Source organism: Lycium barbarum, chromosome 4, assembly GCF_019175385.1.
Source record: "Lycium barbarum isolate Lr01 chromosome 4, ASM1917538v2, whole genome shotgun sequence".
Taxonomy (NCBI): domain Eukaryota; kingdom Viridiplantae; phylum Streptophyta; class Magnoliopsida; order Solanales; family Solanaceae; genus Lycium; species Lycium barbarum.
In genome coordinates, this window is record NC_083340.1 from 27549777 (window position 1) to 27569197 (window position 19421).

Sequence of the window (19421 nt, forward strand, 5' to 3'; positions counted from 1 at the left end):
TCATAAGGTGAGGCTCACCAAGTGTGATGCTGGAAGATGTCAATCCTTGCACGTCAGTTCGTCACGTGGAATAGCTGTCTTTGAAAGTGATAACAACACGAAAAATAGGCCTGAGTACAATTAAAGGTGGGACAAACCTTCAAAAATAATCATGCCTATACAATTAAATATTTATGAAAAGTCATAAACATTTGTAAACCCATATTAAGGCATCAATCATGCTAAAAACATTCACATAGAGATCACATTGATAGGATTTACAAGTCAAGTTCTTTCATTGAGTTTGCAAACCATATTCCTATTCATTATTCTTGACTTTGTGCTTATATAGCTATACCATTCGTTATCAATGGCGGAAGACCCAACCTCCCGGTTGACAAGGCTTATATACTTTTCATATGTCATTCTCTTTTCGTGATGGGTAAGCCAACCTCCCGCTTACTATGGTAATCATATTATATGTCATGCTCTTTACATGTTGGGTAAACCAACCTCTCGCCTATCAGGGCAACCATGTTAGACTTCATGTCCTTTTCATGAAGGGTAAGTCAACCTCCCGCTTACCAGGGCCTTTGTCTATTTCATTTCCTTTATGCCATTTTTAGCCTCTTCTCATTTCATTCAATCATTTGATACTCGTGGCCTCAAACATCATTCTCAACACAAATCAATCCATTACTTTCAAGAGAAGGATGTTATCCACATTTAACATCACATGAATTGATTATGTTATAATCTTCAAATGTGCTTAGGATTTTAGAAATTTTGGTCATATTGAGTTATGGAAGGGGTCTGGAAGACTAGAGATATCATTTTAGAAATTTTGGTCATATTGAGTTTCTTTGACTTGAAAGTTAAGATGAACTGTCTTAGTATGTTCTTTTTTTGGTGTAAACCTCCGGCTAGAATATTCATCGGAGAAGAAGGCGGTGAACAACCAAAGAACCAGCAGGTATCGAGGTACCTGTCAAAAGGTACAGGGGTTGGTACGTCACAGAAAAAGAGGATCGAGGTGGAACACGTGGGTTCTTCAAGTGGTCCCTCAAGGCCATGTGCTAGTGAGGCCTTTTGTTTGAATTGTTTGGGCCCAAATTCTGAAACCCAACCTGAAGAAATTGTGGACTCAATTCATTTGGGCCAAGCAAAGATGGGGCTGAGAATTTCAAGTGAGTCACGTGCAAAGAAGGGGCTGGAAACTTCAAGTGGGTCACATGACCTTACACGTAACGTTTCACCTAAAGTTTTAAGGACTCCTTTGGTTGTAACCGAGATACAAAGTGATAGGTTTCTTCTTAATTTGAAGGAGACTGTGACTAAATTTCTGGAAAGTTTTGAGACCTGGGAAGCAGCGAATAAGGAAAAATTAGCCCTTAATTCTTCTTCTCCTTATCTTTCTCGAGGGACTGCTGAGGCAATGAGGGGTGATGCAGAAACAGAGAAGGACATAGATGATATGACAATTGTGGATGGGGAGATGGATAAAGATAAAGAAAATTACTCCGTACCAGAGGATTCCAACTTGCAGCTCATGCAGGTGCACGATGTAGACCCAGTAGACATGCAGGAGCAAGAATTGCAGGAGGTTGAAGTGGGAGCATCAAATTGGGCGAATTCTAATATACTGAAGTTAAGCAAAATATATGGGGCAGCCTTTGAGGGATGTAAAGAGGAAGCTTTATCTCTTTTCACTAAGCTGGATGCAAGAAAGTTGTCTCTGGAGAATTGGGAGGGGAATGGTAAAGTGAAGATTACAAGAAGCAAGGGGATTGGGAAGAATGAACCTAAAAATCTGCAGTCAGATTTGAATGAGCATGTGGAAGGAGCCAGACGCAGGGGGAGGGTTCTAAGTCTAACTTATCAATGAAAGTTGAGTTAGTTTCTTGGAATGTGAGGGGCCTAAACGAATTGACCAAAAGAAATCTTGTAAAGAGCTTGATGTTGAACTGGAAAGCAGACATTTACTGTTTTCAAGAGACAAAATTAGAGACAGAAATAGAACTGATTGCCAAACAATTGTGGAGTTGCAGATGTATGAAATGTGGTTTTCTGGAGGCACAGGGTAGCTGTGGAGGCATCATGATTTTATGGGACAGTAGAGTTTGGAAAGGGGACTTAATTGCCAAAGGAACTTTTTCGGTTTCCTACAGCTTTGAAGCTGTTCAGGAATCTTTTAGCTGGTGCCTTACTGGTGTGTATGCTCCTCAGACTAGACTGGATAAAGCTAAGTGTTGGGAAGAGATTGCTGCTACGAAAGGACTGTGGGATGGGCCTTGGGTCACATGTGGTGATTTCAACACTAACAGATACATGGGGGAAAGAAGGAACAGCACAAGAATAATAAATATTATGAGAGATTTTTCTAACTGGATTGAAGACATGGAGCTTCATGACCCTCAATTGAATGGGGGTAGCTTCACATGGTTTAGGGGAATATATCACAATAGTGCTGCAAGATTAGATAGAGTCCTATTCTCTGGGGATTGGGAAGAGGATTTTAGAGACATTAGACAAAAAACTCTTCCTAGAGCTGACTCGGATCATACTCCAATCTCTTTGGAGTGCGGCCATTGGGATCAAAAGAAGTCTTATTTCAAATTTGAAAATTGGTGGTTAGGGGTGGAGGGTTTCGAAGAACTGGTACAGAAATGGTGGTCTGAGTTTGAGGTGCAAGGCTTTCCTGACTTTAAGCTTTGTAGTAAATTAAGATTGCTGAAAAATAAGCTCAAAGAATAGAGTAAATATAATTTTAAGGTACTGGCTAATAAGAAAAATAGCCTTTTGAACGAATTGGCTGAGCTGGACCAGATCCAAGAAGACAGAGACTTAACTGAAGATGAAGTGTTGATCAGGGCAACAGTTATGATAGAGTTGGAGGTACTTGCTAAAAATGAAGAAGCAAGTTGGAGACAGAAATCAAGGGTGTTGTGGCTTCAACAAGGGGATAAAAATACTAGATTTTTTCAAAGAATGGCTACAGCTCATAAGCGAGATAATACCATTGACAGGCTAAAAATTGAGGGTGAATATGTGGTTCAAGCTACAGAGATTAAAAGTGCTATGGTGGACTACTACAAAAAATTATACACAGAATAAGAAGAATGGAAGCCTTGTTTCAATTTTCCAAATTGCCAAAAAATTAATGAAGAGGAAAAAGAATGGCTGCAAAAACCTTTCTCAGAAGCTGAAGTGGTTAAAGTTATCAGTCTTTGCGCAGTGGACAAGGCACCTGCCCCTGACGGTTTCACAATGGTTTTTTTTAAAGAATGTTGGGAAATACTTAAAGAGGACATAATGTCAACCATTCAGAACTTTCATTAGAATGAGCTCTTTGAGAAGTCGTTTAATGCAACTTTCATAGCTTTAATTCCTAAAAAGAATGGTGCAGAAGAACTGAAGGATTTTAGACCTATCAGTCTCATAGGGGGAATTTACATGTTGGGAAATACTTAAAGAGGACATAATGTCAACCATTCAGAACCTTCATCAGAATGAGCTCTTTGAGAAGTCGTTTAATGCAACTTTCATAGCTTTAATTCCTAAAAGGAATGGTGCAGAAGAACTGAAGGATTTTAGACCTATCAGTCTCATAGGGGGAATTTACAAGATTATCTCCAAGTTAATCACTGAAAGATTAAAGACAGTCAAGGGGAAATTGGTGGATGTTCATCAAATGGCTTTCCTTAAAGGGAGACAGATTCTGGATGCAGTTTTGTTGGCGAATGAACTAGTTGATTCCAGAACCAAAGCAAAAAAACCCGGGATTCTTTGTAAGCTGGATCTCAAAAAGGCTTATGATCATGTTAATTGGGAGTACTTGCTAAAAGTTCTTAAAGATATGGGGTTCGGTGTTAAATGGATCAACTGGATTAAATTTTGCATAATCAATGTTAAATTCTCCATATTGATCAATGGTAGTCCTGAGGGTTTCATCCAGTCACAAAGAGGCCTCAGGCAGGGTGATCCAATGTCACCTTTCCTTTTTCTGTTAGCTATGGAGGGTCTTAATCATGTGATCAAAACAGCTTAGGCAAATGGGTGGATCAGAGGTTTTGGCTCCCAAATCAATGGTGTTGGAGGCATGGAAATTTCTCATCTTTTGTATGCTGACGATTCTCTTGTTTTCTGCGAAGCTGAGGTGTACCAGATTAGACATCTCAGAGAAATTTTAACTATCTTTGAAGCTTTGTCTGGCTTACATGTCAACTGGGGCAAGAGTTTTTTATACCCAGTTAATGATGTACATAATATGCAGTTTTTGGCAGCTAATCTAGGGTGTCAGGTAGGTGCCCTTCCTACAAAGTATCTGGGGATGCCTTTGGGGCCAAAGAGCATCTCAAATGACATATGGAATGATGTGATTGAAAGGTGTGATAAAAAATTAGCTAGGTGGAAAACTCAATACTTATCTTTAGGTGGAAGATTGGTTCTCATAGCTGGATGCTTTACCCACATATATGATAGCTGTCTTCCCAATGCCTAGAGGGGTAGAAAAGAAGATTGACAGGCTGAGAAGAGACTTTCTCTGGAAAGGAAACAAGGATAAAAAAATTTCTAATCTGGTAAACTGGGAAGTAGTGACGCTTAACAAGAAACAAGGTGGTTTGGGCATAAAGAATTCGAGGCTTCACAATAAAAGTCTTTTACAGAAGTGGCTTTGGTGATTTAACATAGAGGACAAGGCTCTCTGGAAAATGCTCATAGCTCAAAAGTATGGGATGATGAATCAGTGGATTACCCAGGGGGTTGACAGTCCTTATGGTAGTAGTGTCTGGAAAACTATTAGGAATCAATGGCCAGAGTTCTGGGACAAGGTGGTGATCTCTGTTGGTGATGGAAGAAAGACTGCTTTTTGGGAAGATAATTGGATTGGCCAGAATAGTTTAAAGGTCACTTACCCTGTTCTGTACTCAATATGTCTTCAAGGTAATGGTACAATTAATGAAATGTGGATCCAGCAAGGGTGGAATCTGAATTTTAGGAGAGCACTTAATGATTGGGAAATTGAGAGTGTTGCTACAATGATACAGCTGCTGGAAACCTTTAGTGGTATACTTGAGAGATCAGACAGTCTTAGATGGAAATTGAATAGCAAGGGCCTCTTCTCAGTTAAATCTGTCTATTGGCATCTGAACCAAAGGAGTCAAATTAATGTCAACTGGCCATGTAAGGAGATTTGGAGAGTAAAAATTCCTATGAAGGTTTCTTGTTATGTCTGGCTGGTGATTAGGAAAGCCTATTTAACACATGAGTGGCTACAAAGAAGAGGTTTCCAGATTTTTTCAAGATGTCTATTATGTGGGCAGGAAGGTGAAAACAATGAGCATCTTTTTTTGCATTGCAAGACAGCTACAAATCTGTGGCACATGTTCTGTTGTATTTTGGGTGTTGAATGGGTAAAGCCTGGTTCTACATTGGGACTTCTAAGCAGTTGGAAAAGTGTGGGGAAAAGAAATAGTGATGAAGATTGGTGGCAGGTCATCCTTGCTTGTATATGGTGGGTAGTCTGGAAAGAAAGGAATTCAAGACATTTTGAGGATACTAGCAGTTCCATTCAGAAAATCAGGATGGATTGTCTTAGTTTTTTTTTTTTTTTTTTTTTTGGTGTAAACAGAATTTGTGGGGGGATATAGGAGAATTGGCAGATTTAATTGGCAATGTATAAGTTTTAGCTTTTGAATAGGGGCACTGACTTTTGCTGTAAGTATGATTCTGTAAAGTTCTTAACATTTTTTAGGTGTTAAGTTATGGTTAATACAAATGGTTACCTTCGACTCAAAAAAATAAAATAATCTATGGGGGGAAGTAGGTGATTTATTTGACTTAATTGGCAATGTATAAGAACATAGGGTTTTGGACAGGGGTTTTTTGTACCCTTTTGCTGTTTTTTGTAAAGATCTAAGCTTAGCACTTTTTTTTGGGGTGTTTAAGTTTTTGTTTAATAGGAATACAACTATTACCTTCCTCAAAAAGATATAATTCTCTTGGACTGTAACTTCAAGGAAAAGAAATGCCAGATTGATACTTGATAGCTTCATCTATGAAATAGATATACAACTGTTGCAAAGAATAAAACGATATTCTTCCAATATAAAAGTGTATTCACAAAAGATAATTTTTTTTTTTTTGAGACTGGTAACATGTATATTTATATATATATATATTAAACCTGCACCATGACAGTGCAGCCATACAAAATTAAAAAAAACACCCCACCATGCTGCAGACTACTGCTTCACAAGGAACCTATCATATCAACTAGTGATTCAGCCTCTTCTACATAGTTTTCTTTATACCAAAAGTGAAACAAAATGACACAATTCATCTTAATTTTCTGCACAGAATTACATTTGTCTTCAAAAACTCTATTGTTCCTCTCCTTCCAAATTATCCACCAAATAACTGCTGGGACAAGTTTTCACCAACTCTTTTGTCTTACTGCTCCCCCATTATAGTTCCAGCACTTCAATAACTCACAGCTGTTCGCCGGCATAGTCCAACTTAGTCCTACCATGTTCAGGAAAAATTGCCACAATTGTATAGTGAAAGGACAATGTATAAATAAATGTGAGTTACTTTCTCTGGCTGCATCACACAGAACACATCTAGTACATAGATGAAAACCCCTTCTCCTTAAGTTTTCCTGGGTGAGACATGCTTCTCTTGCTACCAGCCAAGAGAAACATGAAACCTTATATGGTGCCTTAGTCTTCCAAATGGATTTCCATGGCCACTGATCAGATTGTGTATATTGCCTGAGCTGATAATTGTATGCTGATTTGACAGTAAAAACACCATTATTGCCATGTTTCCAGTACAAAGAATCCTCAGATTCTTTAAAACCTTGAAATTGTTCCAAGGTCTTGAATAATTCCACAGCTCTTTCCAATTCCCAGTCATGTAGTAATCTTCTGAAAGTAATATTCCATCCATGTACTCCTTTAGCTGATTCAAGTTTTACCTCCGGTAGAGTAACAATATTATAGAACTCAGGAAACAAATCTTTTAAGGATCCATGCCCAAGCCAGTTGTCATGCCACAAGAGAATTTTCCTTCCATTGCCCACTTTTATACTGATATTTTCGGCCAGAGATGGCCACAATGATCTAATAGCTTTCCAAACACCCACTCCAAAGGGACTATTAACTGACTTAGAGCACCACTCTTCTTCTTGGCCATATTTATCATGCACAAACCTCCTCCATAATGCATTGACCTCCATGTTATATCTCCACAACCACTTCATAAGTAAGCTTTGATTATGGATTTTGAGATCCCTAATGCCAAGTCCTCCATCCTTCTTACTGGTGATGAGGCAGTCCCATTTAACCAAATGGATTGCTTTCCTTTCTTTGTTGCCTTGCCAAATGAATTTTCTCCTCAATGAGTCTATTCTTTTCAGAACATTAGATGGGATAGGAAACAGAGACATGACATATGTGGAGAGGGCATCCAGTACACTGTTGACTAAAATGACTCTGCCGCCCAATGATAAATACTGCCCCTTCCAACTAGCAAGCCTCTTTTCACACCTTTCCAAAACACCATTCCAAATTTTCAGAGCTTTACTTTTTGCACCCAAGGAGAGTCCTAGGTAAATGGTGGGTAAGGCTCCCACCTCACACCCTAGAATTTCTGCTAGCAGTTGAATATTTTCCATTTTATTGACTGGAAACAACATACTCTTATTCCAGTTAACATGTAGCCCTGATACTGCTTCAAAAATCACCAAAATAGACCTCAAATATTCCACCTGGTTGATATCTGCATCACAAAAAACCAGTGAATCATCTGCATATAGTAAATGTGTGATCTCAGTGCCATTGTTCCCCCCAACTGCAGCTCTGAACCCCTTCACAAAACTCCTTTCCTTTGCTACTTGAAACATCTGATTTACACCCTCCATGGCAATGAGAAAGAGGAGAGGTGAAAGAGGGTCACCCTGCCTCAAACCTCTTTCTGAGGCAAAAAAGCCTTCTGGTGAACCATTCACCAAAACTGAAAATTTTACTGTCTTTATGCAGAAAGAAATCCATTTAATCCACTTCACCCCAAAACCCATGTCTTTTAGAACTTTAAGTAGATAGTTCCAATTAACATGGTCATATGCCTTCTCAATATCAAGTTTGCATAATATGCCTGCTTTCTGTCCTTTAAGTCTAGAATCAACACATTCATTTGCTAACAAAGCTGCATCCATAATTTGTCTACCTCTTATGAAAGCCATTTGGTGTCCATTTACCAACTTGTTGATCACTCTCTTAAGCCTCTCTGTGAGCAACTTAGAGATGATTTTATACACACTCCCAATCAGGCTAATGGGTCTGAAGTCTTTTAGTCTCTTGGCACCATTCTTCTTGGGGATTAATGCAATATAAGTTGCATTAAAGCTCTTTTCGAAGAATTCACTTCTATGGAAATTCCTAACAGTGTTCATCAGATCCTCTTTCACAATCTCCCAGCAGCAATGGAAAAATCCCATAGAAAAGCCATCTGGACCTGGAGCCTTGTCAGCTGCACATGATTTCAGACAGTCGAGCACCTCTTGTTCTTCAAAGTCTCTCTGTAGCCAAACATTTTCCTCTTCAGTAACTCTGAACTCTCCTCGTAGATTGAAGCTAGGTCTCCAGTATTCTGTCTCAGTGTAAAGTCTCCGATAGAAATCCACAATTTCCCCCTTAATTATTTGTGGATCAGTGATGGTATCTCCCTCCACTTCTAAACTGTCAATGTGGTTGTACCTCTTATGGCAATTAGCCATCCTCTGAAAGAACTTAGTGTTCTTATCCCCTTGCTTCAGCCATAGAATTCGAGATCTTTGTCTCCATGAGATTTCCTCATTTTTTGCCACTTCATGATACTCCATTTGTAAACTTGCTTTCAAAAGTAGTTCATCTTCTGTTAAGGTTCTTTGCTCCTGTATGGAATCTATAGAGTTGATTTTGTATAGGATATCTGCTTTCTTGACCTTCAAATTCCCCCCATTTAAAGCACTCCACTCCTTCAGTTTTGATTTCAGGAACCTCAGTTTACAGGCCAGAATATAATCTGGTCTACCTGATTCTTCACAAGATGTCCACCATTCCTCCACCCTTTCCTTGAAACCTGCAACCTCCATCCACCAATTCTCAAATTTAAAATATGATTTTGAGAAATCCCATTCTCCACATTTCAATGATATAGGGGAATGATCAGAGATAATCCTTGGTAAAACAGATTGTTTAATCATGCTGAACTTTTCATCCTATTCCACAGAATGCAAAAATCTATCAATTCTTGAGGAACATTCATAATTATCACCCCTGAACCAAGTGTATTTTCCACCTAGCAGAGGAGGATCCACAAGTTCAAGGTCTTCAATGATTCTAGAGAAATCCTTCATAGCTCTAGATAAAACAGTGCAATTCCTTCTTTCAGTAGGGAACCTGGTGGTGTTAAAATCCCCACAGACTACCCAGGCTCCTTCACATGCCCCTCTAGTTCCTGCTAGTTCCATCCAAAGCTCCTTTCTTTCTTTTCTGCAATTAGGAGCATAAACCCCAGTTAACACCCAGCTACAATTGTCCAATTTGGAACAGAGTTTACAGGAAATAGAGGAAAAACCAAAATTGATTAATTCCCCTGTCCAAACCCTTTTATCCCACATGATAAGAATCCCTCCACTTCTACCATTCACAAAAGATAATTAAGTCTATGTATTGTGCTTTAACTAAAGGAATTCTTTAAAAAGAATGTTTACAAAATCAATAAAGAAAAGGGTATATTGAAAAGGGCAAATTAAGCAGATTGATAAAGATGTCAAAATAAAGGAATTAAGCGTAATATTGTAAACCACAAAGGGAGGTTAGTGTTATAGAGTGAAACCTTATTTAATGTTTTGAGTTGGATATTTAGATTCTTTGACATGTCATTTTGCATTATCATTACATTTAGAACCCAAGTTAAGTGGGTTTCCCAAATTCAGGTTTTGGAATAGTCTGCATTTTAAAATTCGTTATAGCATTTACCAGTCCTAGGAAAGACAAGAGGCGGACTCAGAATTTTGATTTTATGGGTTTTAGATTTAGAAAAGACAGTTTACCGGGTTATACGTATAAAGTGGGTTTTTAAAAAAATACAGGGTCTGAATCAATGCTACTGGGTTCTGCCGAACCCGTAAGTAGAACTAGTTCCGCCCCTGAGCAAAGAGTTGCATGGTAGATGTCTGATGCCATCACAACTTTGATTCCGTTGCATTCTGCTAGTACGTGTAAATCAGGACTATAGTTGTAAGTGCTAAATTAGGTTATCAAGCTACCCCTTAACCTGCACTCTTATCACCAATAGATATTGCTTCAACATTTCGTTTAAGCAATATCTTTTTTTAACTTTGTTAATGCAGCTGTATGCAAAGGGCAAAATATGATATTGGGGAAGAGGCTGTCAACCGTTTCTCTTTGCCTCCAGAAGACAAAGCAACACTAGAGCTGGCTGAGTGGGTAGATAGTGCCTTTGGAAGAGCATCTGTATGTTTCTTATCTGCTGATTGTATGTGTATCAATTGATATCCTGTGCAGAACTTCTATGTCTTTTACATATATTTCCTAGTGTCCCCAAAATGTTTGTATTAACTAAGCAAGTTGAACCAATTTTTTGAAAAAAAAAAAATTAAGCAAGTTGAACACCCCAGGGTGTTGACCTAGTGGTCAATGAAGTGATTGAGAACCATGAGCTCTCAGGTTCACTTTCCAGCCGAGGCAAAAAACACAGGTGACTCTTTCTATCTATCTGAGCCTCGCTGGATAGATTTACCCGGTACCTGTACTGGTGGGAGGTAGCAGGTACCTTGTGGAATTGGTCGAGGTGCGCACAAGCTGGTCCGGAGAAAACAATTATAAAAAAAGATGAAGAAAATTTATGCAAGTTGATGCTGGACTTCCTTTTAAGACCACCTTCTTAAAACTGATGCTAAACTGACCAACTTGTGGTTATGAGATACAAAGGTTTCTGTATCTGTGAAGCAGGTTATTCTCCAGCACCATTATAGCAGTTTACAGTACAAGAATTTGATTCTTGCAATATTGTGCTTTCTTTAAGTTCTTTTGTTTGCACAAAATGATAAAAATTATGGATTGCTTAGGTCTAGGCATAGGCGGATCCAGGATTTAAACTTTAGGGGTTCAGCCTTTTAAGATTCTTAGTTGAACCCATTGTATTTTAAAAGTTATGGGTTCATATCTACTATTTATTACAATTTTAATAATTTTTACACATAAATTTATGCTCCGCGTTGAGAGTAGGGGTTCAATTGAACCCCCACGTTTAAGCCTACATACGCCCCTGGGTCTAGGGGGTTTCCAGTGTCTTCGTTTCCTTGGAAATATAGTTTAACGATAGTGCCAACATACTATATTACATAGAGAGAGAATAACGAGCCTGTGAAGAGAGAGAGAACAATTTTATCATTTTGTGCTATGGGGTTTCCAGTGTCTTTGTTTCCTTGGAAATATAGTTTAACGATAGTGCCAACATACTATATTACATAGAGAGAGAATAACGAGCCTGTGAAGAGAGAGAGAACAATTTTATTAGGAGTAGAAGAATATTTATGTTTTTTCTTGATCAAAGAGAATATTTATGTTATTTTGTTTTGAGTATGTATGAGTCCCTAATAGCTTAAGCTTTTAGATGAGCTAATCACACAGTTTTATTATTGCCGCCACCTTTCACAAAAAAGAACTTCCATGTACTTGGCCTATGAAAAGAATTAGGCCGGCAGGAGGAGGCATTGAAAATGTAGTTAAATAGAAGTGTACCCACTCTAATGGCTTAAGCTATTAGATGAGGTGATTGCACAATTCAATTATTATTATCACTGTCATCATCATCATTATTTGACAACTATTACAACAACAAAAAATTCGCTTCAATTCTAAACTAGTTGGTTGGCCTTATGAATCCTCAATATGTACTACGCTCCTATTTGGCCTATATCTTTCAAGACTTCAGGTATTTAACTGACGAATTTTTCAAAAAATTGATCTATTCTAGTTGCTGTCCAGTTCTTTCTAGACTAGGTATTCTTTAGTGACAGTATACAAGTGGAGTATTAGAGCCTGTTTGGATGAGCTTATGTCTATAAGCTGCAAACAGCTTATAAGCTAAAAAAAATAAGTTGGGGTAGTCTAACTTAATTTTTTTGGCTTATAAGCTGTTTTAGATAAGCTAAGTCAAATTGGCCCAATTATTTTTTTGAGCTTATTTTAAGCACAAAATGACTTTAAGCTGGCCAGCCAAACACTCAAAAAAGCTGAAAACAGCTTATAAGCAACTCATAAGCCAATCCAAACGGGCTCTTAATAGATTCCCATGTTGGATTCCAGGAACCGATATTTCTTTAATTTTTTTAGTTTTCCCATGTCGGATCTGATATGAATCAAGGAGGTGATCTTTTACTCAATTTCAACCATTTGCATGAATTTTTGCTGTCTAATTTGAATGAATAAAGCCAACTAATGTTAACAGTTTGAACGTCAGCATTGTGGGCTTAGAGTTCTTTTTAGAATTGCAACATGATTTATCACCAGTGTTCTTTTGTGTTAAAACTCCCACATCGGTGCGTTAAAAGGGTACATGGTCTCCTTATATGGACTTGGACAATCCTCTCCTTGTGAGCTAGCTTTTGGGGTTGAGTTAGACTTAAGATCCATTTCTTTATATGGTATCAGATCCAGGCCCGCCCAATTCATTATTTCCGATGGGGGGCCCTCATCTTATATTGTCCAAATGTCCAGTCCTAGGCATGGGGGTGGTGGTGTTAGATTCTCCCACATCGGTTGTGGATGGGTTACTTGGTCTCCTTTTATTGACTTGGGCAATCCTCCTTGCATGAGCTAGCTTTTGGGATTGAGTTAGGTCCATGATCCATTCTTTACATGGAAAGAATGGATCTTGGGCCTAACTCAACTCCATATAAGGAGACCACACATTTCATTAGGACATTAACCACCGATGTGAGACTTTTTCATTCTTTGATAACCCACATAACGCCCAGGGCTGGACATCTGGAGCGTCGGTAATTTTATTTGGGGGCTCAACATTGGATGAGATGGGTTTTGCTCTGATTTCATGTAAAAAAAATGGATTTTGGGCCTAACTCAACCCCAAAAGCTAGCTCATGAGGGGAGGACTGCCCAAGTCCATATAAGGAGACTAAGTAACCTATCCACAACCGATGTGGGGGAATCAACACCCCCGTACGCCTAGGAATGGACATCTGGAGCGTGGACAATATAAGATGGGGGCCCAACATCGGAAATAATGAATTGGGCGGGCCTGGCTCTGATACCATGTAAAGAAATGGATCTTGGGCAATCCTTCCCTAATTATTTCCGATGTTGGCCTCTCTACCTCCATGGTAGGGGTAAGGTCTGCGTACACTCTACCCTCCCCAGACCCCACCTCGTGGGATTACACTGGGTATGTTGTTGTTGTTGTTGCCCCTTATATTAAAATTGCTCACGCACCAGATATCTAATCCTGGGCGTGAGGTGGGGTGTTAAGAGTCCCGCATCGGTGAGTTAATAAAGGGTACATGGTCTCCTTATATGGACTTAGGCAATTCTCCCCTCATAAGCTAGCTTTTGGGATTGAGTTAGGCCCAAGATCGATTCTTTACATGGTATCAGAGCCATACCCGCCCAATTTATTATTTCCGATTTTGGGCCCCCATATTAAAATTGTCCATGCAACAGATGTCCAGTCTTGGGTTTGAGGTGGGGTGTTAAGAGTCCCACATTGGTGGGTTAAAGCGTACATGGTATCCTTACATGAACTTGGGCAATCCTCTTCTTGTGAGCTAGCTTTTGGGGTTGAGTTAGGCCCAAGATCCATTTCTTTACGTTTTGTTTTAAAAAATCATAAATAGAGACTTGGGACTTCAATTTTGTGAGCTTACGATTCTTGCTATGACATGCTCTTCATGTGGTGGACATCTTGTAAGTCCCTGAAGTTTAGAGTTAAAAGGATTGACTTTGCTTCTCAACTTGCATAACGGGTGATGGGTGTTGAAATGTGTGATCATCTCATCGAAAAATTTAAGTTGTTAGAGAGAACACAATTTTGTTTATCTAGTTATATCACACCACCTCACCTGTGGCCTAGGTTTTTTTAATGGGCTATGCATATGGAAATTCTTTTGATAGTGGGTGGCGGTGTGACTCAAACTCTGGACTTTTGCTTGCTCTGATACCAAAGTTAAGTTGGGTGACCATCTCATCTAAAAGCTTAAGCTGTTACAGAGAGCACACTTTTATTACTATTGCTTCATATGGTTCCAGAAGCAGCTGCAATGTTAACTGCAACAACACTTTGGTAAATTACGGACTGATATGGATATATACCAATTAAATAAGGATTCTCTACAATATCAAGATGTCCTATTTTATCGTCAAGTGCAAAAATATTTGTTTTGATGCAAGCCTCCTCTCAGACAATCCTATTTACTTTTGCTGCATGGTGTTAGTGTGTTTGTTGAATGAGGATGGTTGTCAACTAAGTGGACTTATTTTATGTGTAGTGGAGGCAGCTTTCAGCTTGTAGACATTTTTTAAATCTATTTGTCAGGTTGAAGATGCTGTTTGCCGTGCTGCTGATGGAACTTCTCCGGTCCAAGAACTGGATTTCTCTTCTTTACGTGCTCAGCTAGGTCCTCTACCAGCTGTAAGACACCCTGTTCATCTTCTCGGTCTCTTTTCCTCCGTTTTCATGTTTCTATGCATGTCAAATGCCTACTTGTTTTTCATGGATGAAGTTGTAGGCTGACATGTTTGCCTTTTCTTTTAAGATTCTCCTGTGCGTTGATATAGCTGCAACTTCTGCAAAATCTTCAAACATATCCTGGAAGCTGTTAAGTCAGGTATGTGCCACAACTGCGCTTGGAATTGCATAGTACAATTAATTGCAGTTCTACGATTGCTTTTACTCTAGTTCGGTCATCATTTCTATGTCTCTGCTGTTTCTTCTTTCTTGATTGGGGTTGACCTCCTTGCAAATCTCAGGACGATCATGGAGTGTCTTTCCTAGTAAATATAACCCGATTCACCAATGACTCATGTTGTCTGTAGTTGGCGTGGTTGACTTTAAATAGCTTGAACTATTGCTGTTCTGTTTATTTTTGATTGGTGAATGTTAAAAGAAAAACAAGATTTTGCTTCTACAAGTTCTTGAATCAAGTGTTAAGGTTCAGCGAAAGGAAATTGAGTTCTCTTGCTAGCCTTCTGCATATGTAGAAGCAGTTGATGTATCATAAGGTACTGCAGGTCTACTCCTTGAAATTGAAGCTTCTGGATCCGAAAGACCTGCCTGTGTTGGAACTTTGGCTTTCGAATGACTATTCCCTTCACAAGGCGAGGAAAAATACTTTCAGAATAATGCTAAAGCTTGAGCTTTTCCATAGAGAAACTTCTATGAGAACCAACCCCCATTTCCATCAACAAACTAATCTAGGAAAAGTGACTGTGTACCTAGTGATGCGTAAAGTTTGTAAATTTGATTACCACAATACTGATAAGACATACCAAAAGTTTATAAAATTGGTTATTACAGGACTCTCAGGGAAGCCTGAATATCAGGCCTTATTTTTATCACCAGGAGTTTGTTCATATCCAACAAACGTGGATTCTACAATAATGCCCTTAATGGAATTTTGTTTAAAAAATCCTCATTACTCCTCAAGTTGGTAAATGTCGTATGTGGCAAGCTCTTTGGAGTACTATGAAACAAGTAACTTGCTACTCTCGTAGCTAGGATGTGAGGAAGCTCTAATTTCATGAAGGGTCTGTGAAGTAATTCACCACAGCCAATTTCTCCTTGATAAAGTTTCGTCAACTTCAATGCTTTTTTCTTATCGTGTTGGACTGGAAATATTAGACCTTACTCGGGCAATCCTTTTTGATAAGGTAAATTTTATTGATGTGTTCCACCGAAAAGCTGGAAGTAGCGTACATCCAAAATGTATGAGTTATTACAGGGAATGTAATTAAATCAGAAAGTCAAGCAGGGCTTCTGGCTCTTAACACATTTTCCATTTCCATGTTGAGGCCTCTCCCTCATAAGTTATCAAGGTTGAGGCATTTTCCATTAGCCACAATCCGAACAAAACATTTGACCTTGTAAGGGGCTTTGCCCTTCCAAATAGTCTTCCAAGGTCAGATAAAAGGAAGAGAGGTTGAGGGGGTGGGGTGGTGACTAATGTGGTTAGAATAACATCTTTTTATGGAGGAGACTCCCCTGGGATGTCAATCCCAGTTGTAGTGGTCGGGTTTGGGGTAAAAAAAAAAAAAGAAGAGGGGGGGAGGGGGGGGGGGGGGGGTTGAGGAGTTGAAGCATCTGTAAGTAACCATCAATTTCTGAATCATTACGTTTCCTTCTAAAAGAGATAGACCAGTCATAACACTCCTGATATCCGAGATGGTAGCCCTCAGAAGTGTGGTGCAGCTATAGACTAAAAATGCAATTTCCCAGTCATTAAGATTCCTTCTGGCTAAGGTTACTCGGGTGATCCTTTTAAACTAAGAATGCAATAAACTAGTTCTGTGTGGACCTGTTAAAACTCGTGCATAAAGGATTCTGCCCCAGCTGGAGACCTGGATGTTGACTCAATCTCCAGCTAGTCTTTGATATTGTAAAGAATGGATCTTGGGCCTAACTCAACCCCAAATCTAGCTCATAGGGTGAGGATTGTTCAAGTCCATATAAGGAGACCAATTACCCTTCCCGTTTCCTATGTGGGACTCTTAACAGATATCTACCTCTATTGATATGAATAAACATTTATTTTCCCATGCCTTCCACATTCCTCTTCCTAGTTGAAATTGAGAGTTTATTCTGTTATGGTTATAATTCAACTTTGGTGCATGCAGGCTCAAGTTATGTTGTCAGAGATTTACCCTGGTAATTCCCCTAAAATTGGGTCAACCTACTGGGATCAGATTTGTGAAGTAGCAGTTATATCTGTAATCAAGCGTGTCCTTAAGCGTTTACAGGAACAACTGGAACAGGTGAGTGGAGTCGCATTAGGTGATGGATTTTCGATTCCTTGATTTACTTGTCCTGGTAATTACAATCTTGGTTCAAGTATGGTGTGTGCTATACGGCTAAGTTTCCATTCTATTAAATGCTGAATGTCCCTTATTCAGCCACGTGTTTTCTCAGCACGTTAAAATAAGTATGCAGTAACGCTTAATATTTTTCTACTCAATTTCCTTACTTTTCTATAGATCTGCTTATTACATGTTTGTCTCTATGATTTCATACCATAATTCCGTGCGAACAAATTCTCTAATTGATGGGAAAAATGCTTTGGCAACAACGTTCAAGTACCGCAAATTAACAGTAGTTGTTAGTGTTGGATGTTAAAAGTAAATATATCTGTTTTTGTTTATATCTTTTTCTTGCCTCTCTTTCCTTTCTTTAGGCGTATAATAACAAGAAAATGTTAACGTTTGAGGAAGTTATATTTAATATGCTACTTCAATTTTCCTCTGGATAATCCTTCCTGCTTTGGGTTATGACCACCAAAAGCAGGTTCTTGTTTAGATAAAGCAAGAAGCTTGGCTTTTGTTTCTTATAATAAATAAATAAAGCCCAAAATTTGATAGAAGAAAATGTTGGAGAGGTTCCTTCTAATGTAGAGTAGGAAAGGCAAAAGATCAAAAATAAAAAATTCTTCCAACTCTCAATCCAGTTCTTACCAGAGCTTCTTGCCAAATTCCTGAACTAAAAAGTATAGGAAAGCCACTGTATCTAAGCAACACGCTGGTAAGATATATCGTTTAGAAGATTGTAGCCCGATGTTGAGATTAGTGCATAAGAACTGCTAGCAGGCATTTAAAAAATACCGCGTAGTTTGTTTTGTATGGATTTTGTTAGCATCACCTCAGTCATAGCTGAGAATTTATCCATAAGATGCTAAAACACCTCTAGCGAATGATAATGAAATATTTAGTAAATGGTGTTATTTCAGTATTCTTATCGGATATAAAATAAAGAATTGCTGGTGGACGGAACTTCGCTATCACTTAATAGAGACTGGAGATGAGCTTACAGGAATTTGAGAATGGACAGAAACCCAAAAGCAGTAGATCTAGGACTGTCTACAGAGCCTAAATAAGTGAGAGACAATCTTAAAATAGAGCAAACCTGAAAGAACCCAGAGACAGTGTGACTCTCTCATCAATACTAAGGTCTGCCAATCCTATCTTATTCCTGTTAATTTCAAGACCTGAATTCCATCTATACAACGTACATGTGGAAGAGAAAAAAATACTTGCAACGATAACTTTTAGTGGTCAGCTAATGCGACTTGCACCGCCAAATGTTTTTCCTTTTTCATCCTAAAAGTAAAAGATTTAGTGGTGTGCCTGAGTTGCATTAGCCATTAGCTCACGGTTATAACTGTGTTCTTGTGGCCATTCTTTTCTACACCAACATAAATCCTCCCAAATTATGCTATATCTCTCTCCTTTGATTGTGGAAGATTTGACCTTCCTTTTTATCTCACTGAATTCCCTAGTTGTAACCATAATGAGTTCCCAACAGAAACGCTCATTGCAGATTCTCTAATTTTGTGTTCTAAGTTTGTCATCTAGTTTAATCACAACAATATTTTTGAGAGGTGCCTTTCAGTTTGGTTCTTCTCTCATTTTGACGTAGATAAATATTTTTTTTGATATGATAAAGATAAATATTTTTCGAAACTTAGATCCATAGATTAGCGACTAATTAACTGAATTAGCAGCCCATATTATTAGTTATTAACTCAAAATAAACCTATTTTATCTTATAACTGATTTTAATCAATTTCCACATCATTTTTCCAGTTTTTGCCAGTCAAACAGTTAGTAGAAATTATAGGTATTGATTTAAATTACATCATTTTAGGGATTTTGTGAAACTTTTTTATATTTGACTACACAATTCACCGGTGACAAAGTGATTTTCGAAGAACGCAAAAATTGTTTTTTTTTTTAATTTCAATGGCAGAGTGAATAAAAATGCTAAAAACACTTGTTTTAAACGAGAGGTAGAGGCTTGGGAGAATAGAAGAACACACGAACTAAGGTTTTGAAGACATCAGCAACCTTCAATGGCAGAGAAAGAAAGAAGCATGTTAGAGAGATTGGGATAGAATGCATTCTATTATTAAGGCTAAATCAGCGGTAATGGAAAGCTAACGGCTCTAGTCAAAGTTTTTTTTATTTTTTTTATTTTTTTAACTAGGTTTATTGAAGGGCTAAAAGTTTTAAGGCTATTTTAATTTTAAGGTCAGGCGGGTCTAATCAAAAGTAATGGGCGGCTATTTTATTATTATTTTTCCCCTTGACCCATTCTTTAAGAGACTGGCCGAGATCCACTGAAGAATTATTGGAAGTCCAAACTGAGTC

At 38.4% G+C, this 19421-nt stretch overlaps 1 protein-coding gene across 4 annotated transcripts in view; it reads left to right on the forward strand.

Annotated features, from left to right (window-relative positions):
• LOC132635683 (uncharacterized) overlaps positions 1 to 19421 on the forward strand; it is a 77481-nt gene that overhangs the window by 19112 nt on the left and 38948 nt on the right. For all 4 annotated transcript variants that reach the window (XM_060352179.1, XM_060352177.1, XM_060352176.1 and 1 more), the window contains 4 exons: positions 10379 to 10502; positions 14602 to 14697; positions 14822 to 14893; positions 16899 to 17036. In XM_060352179.1, coding sequence (XP_060208162.1) covers positions 10379 to 10502; positions 14602 to 14697; positions 14822 to 14893; positions 16899 to 17036 — 430 coding nt within the window. The remainder of the gene's footprint in view (positions 1 to 10378; positions 10503 to 14601; positions 14698 to 14821; positions 14894 to 16898; positions 17037 to 19421) is intronic.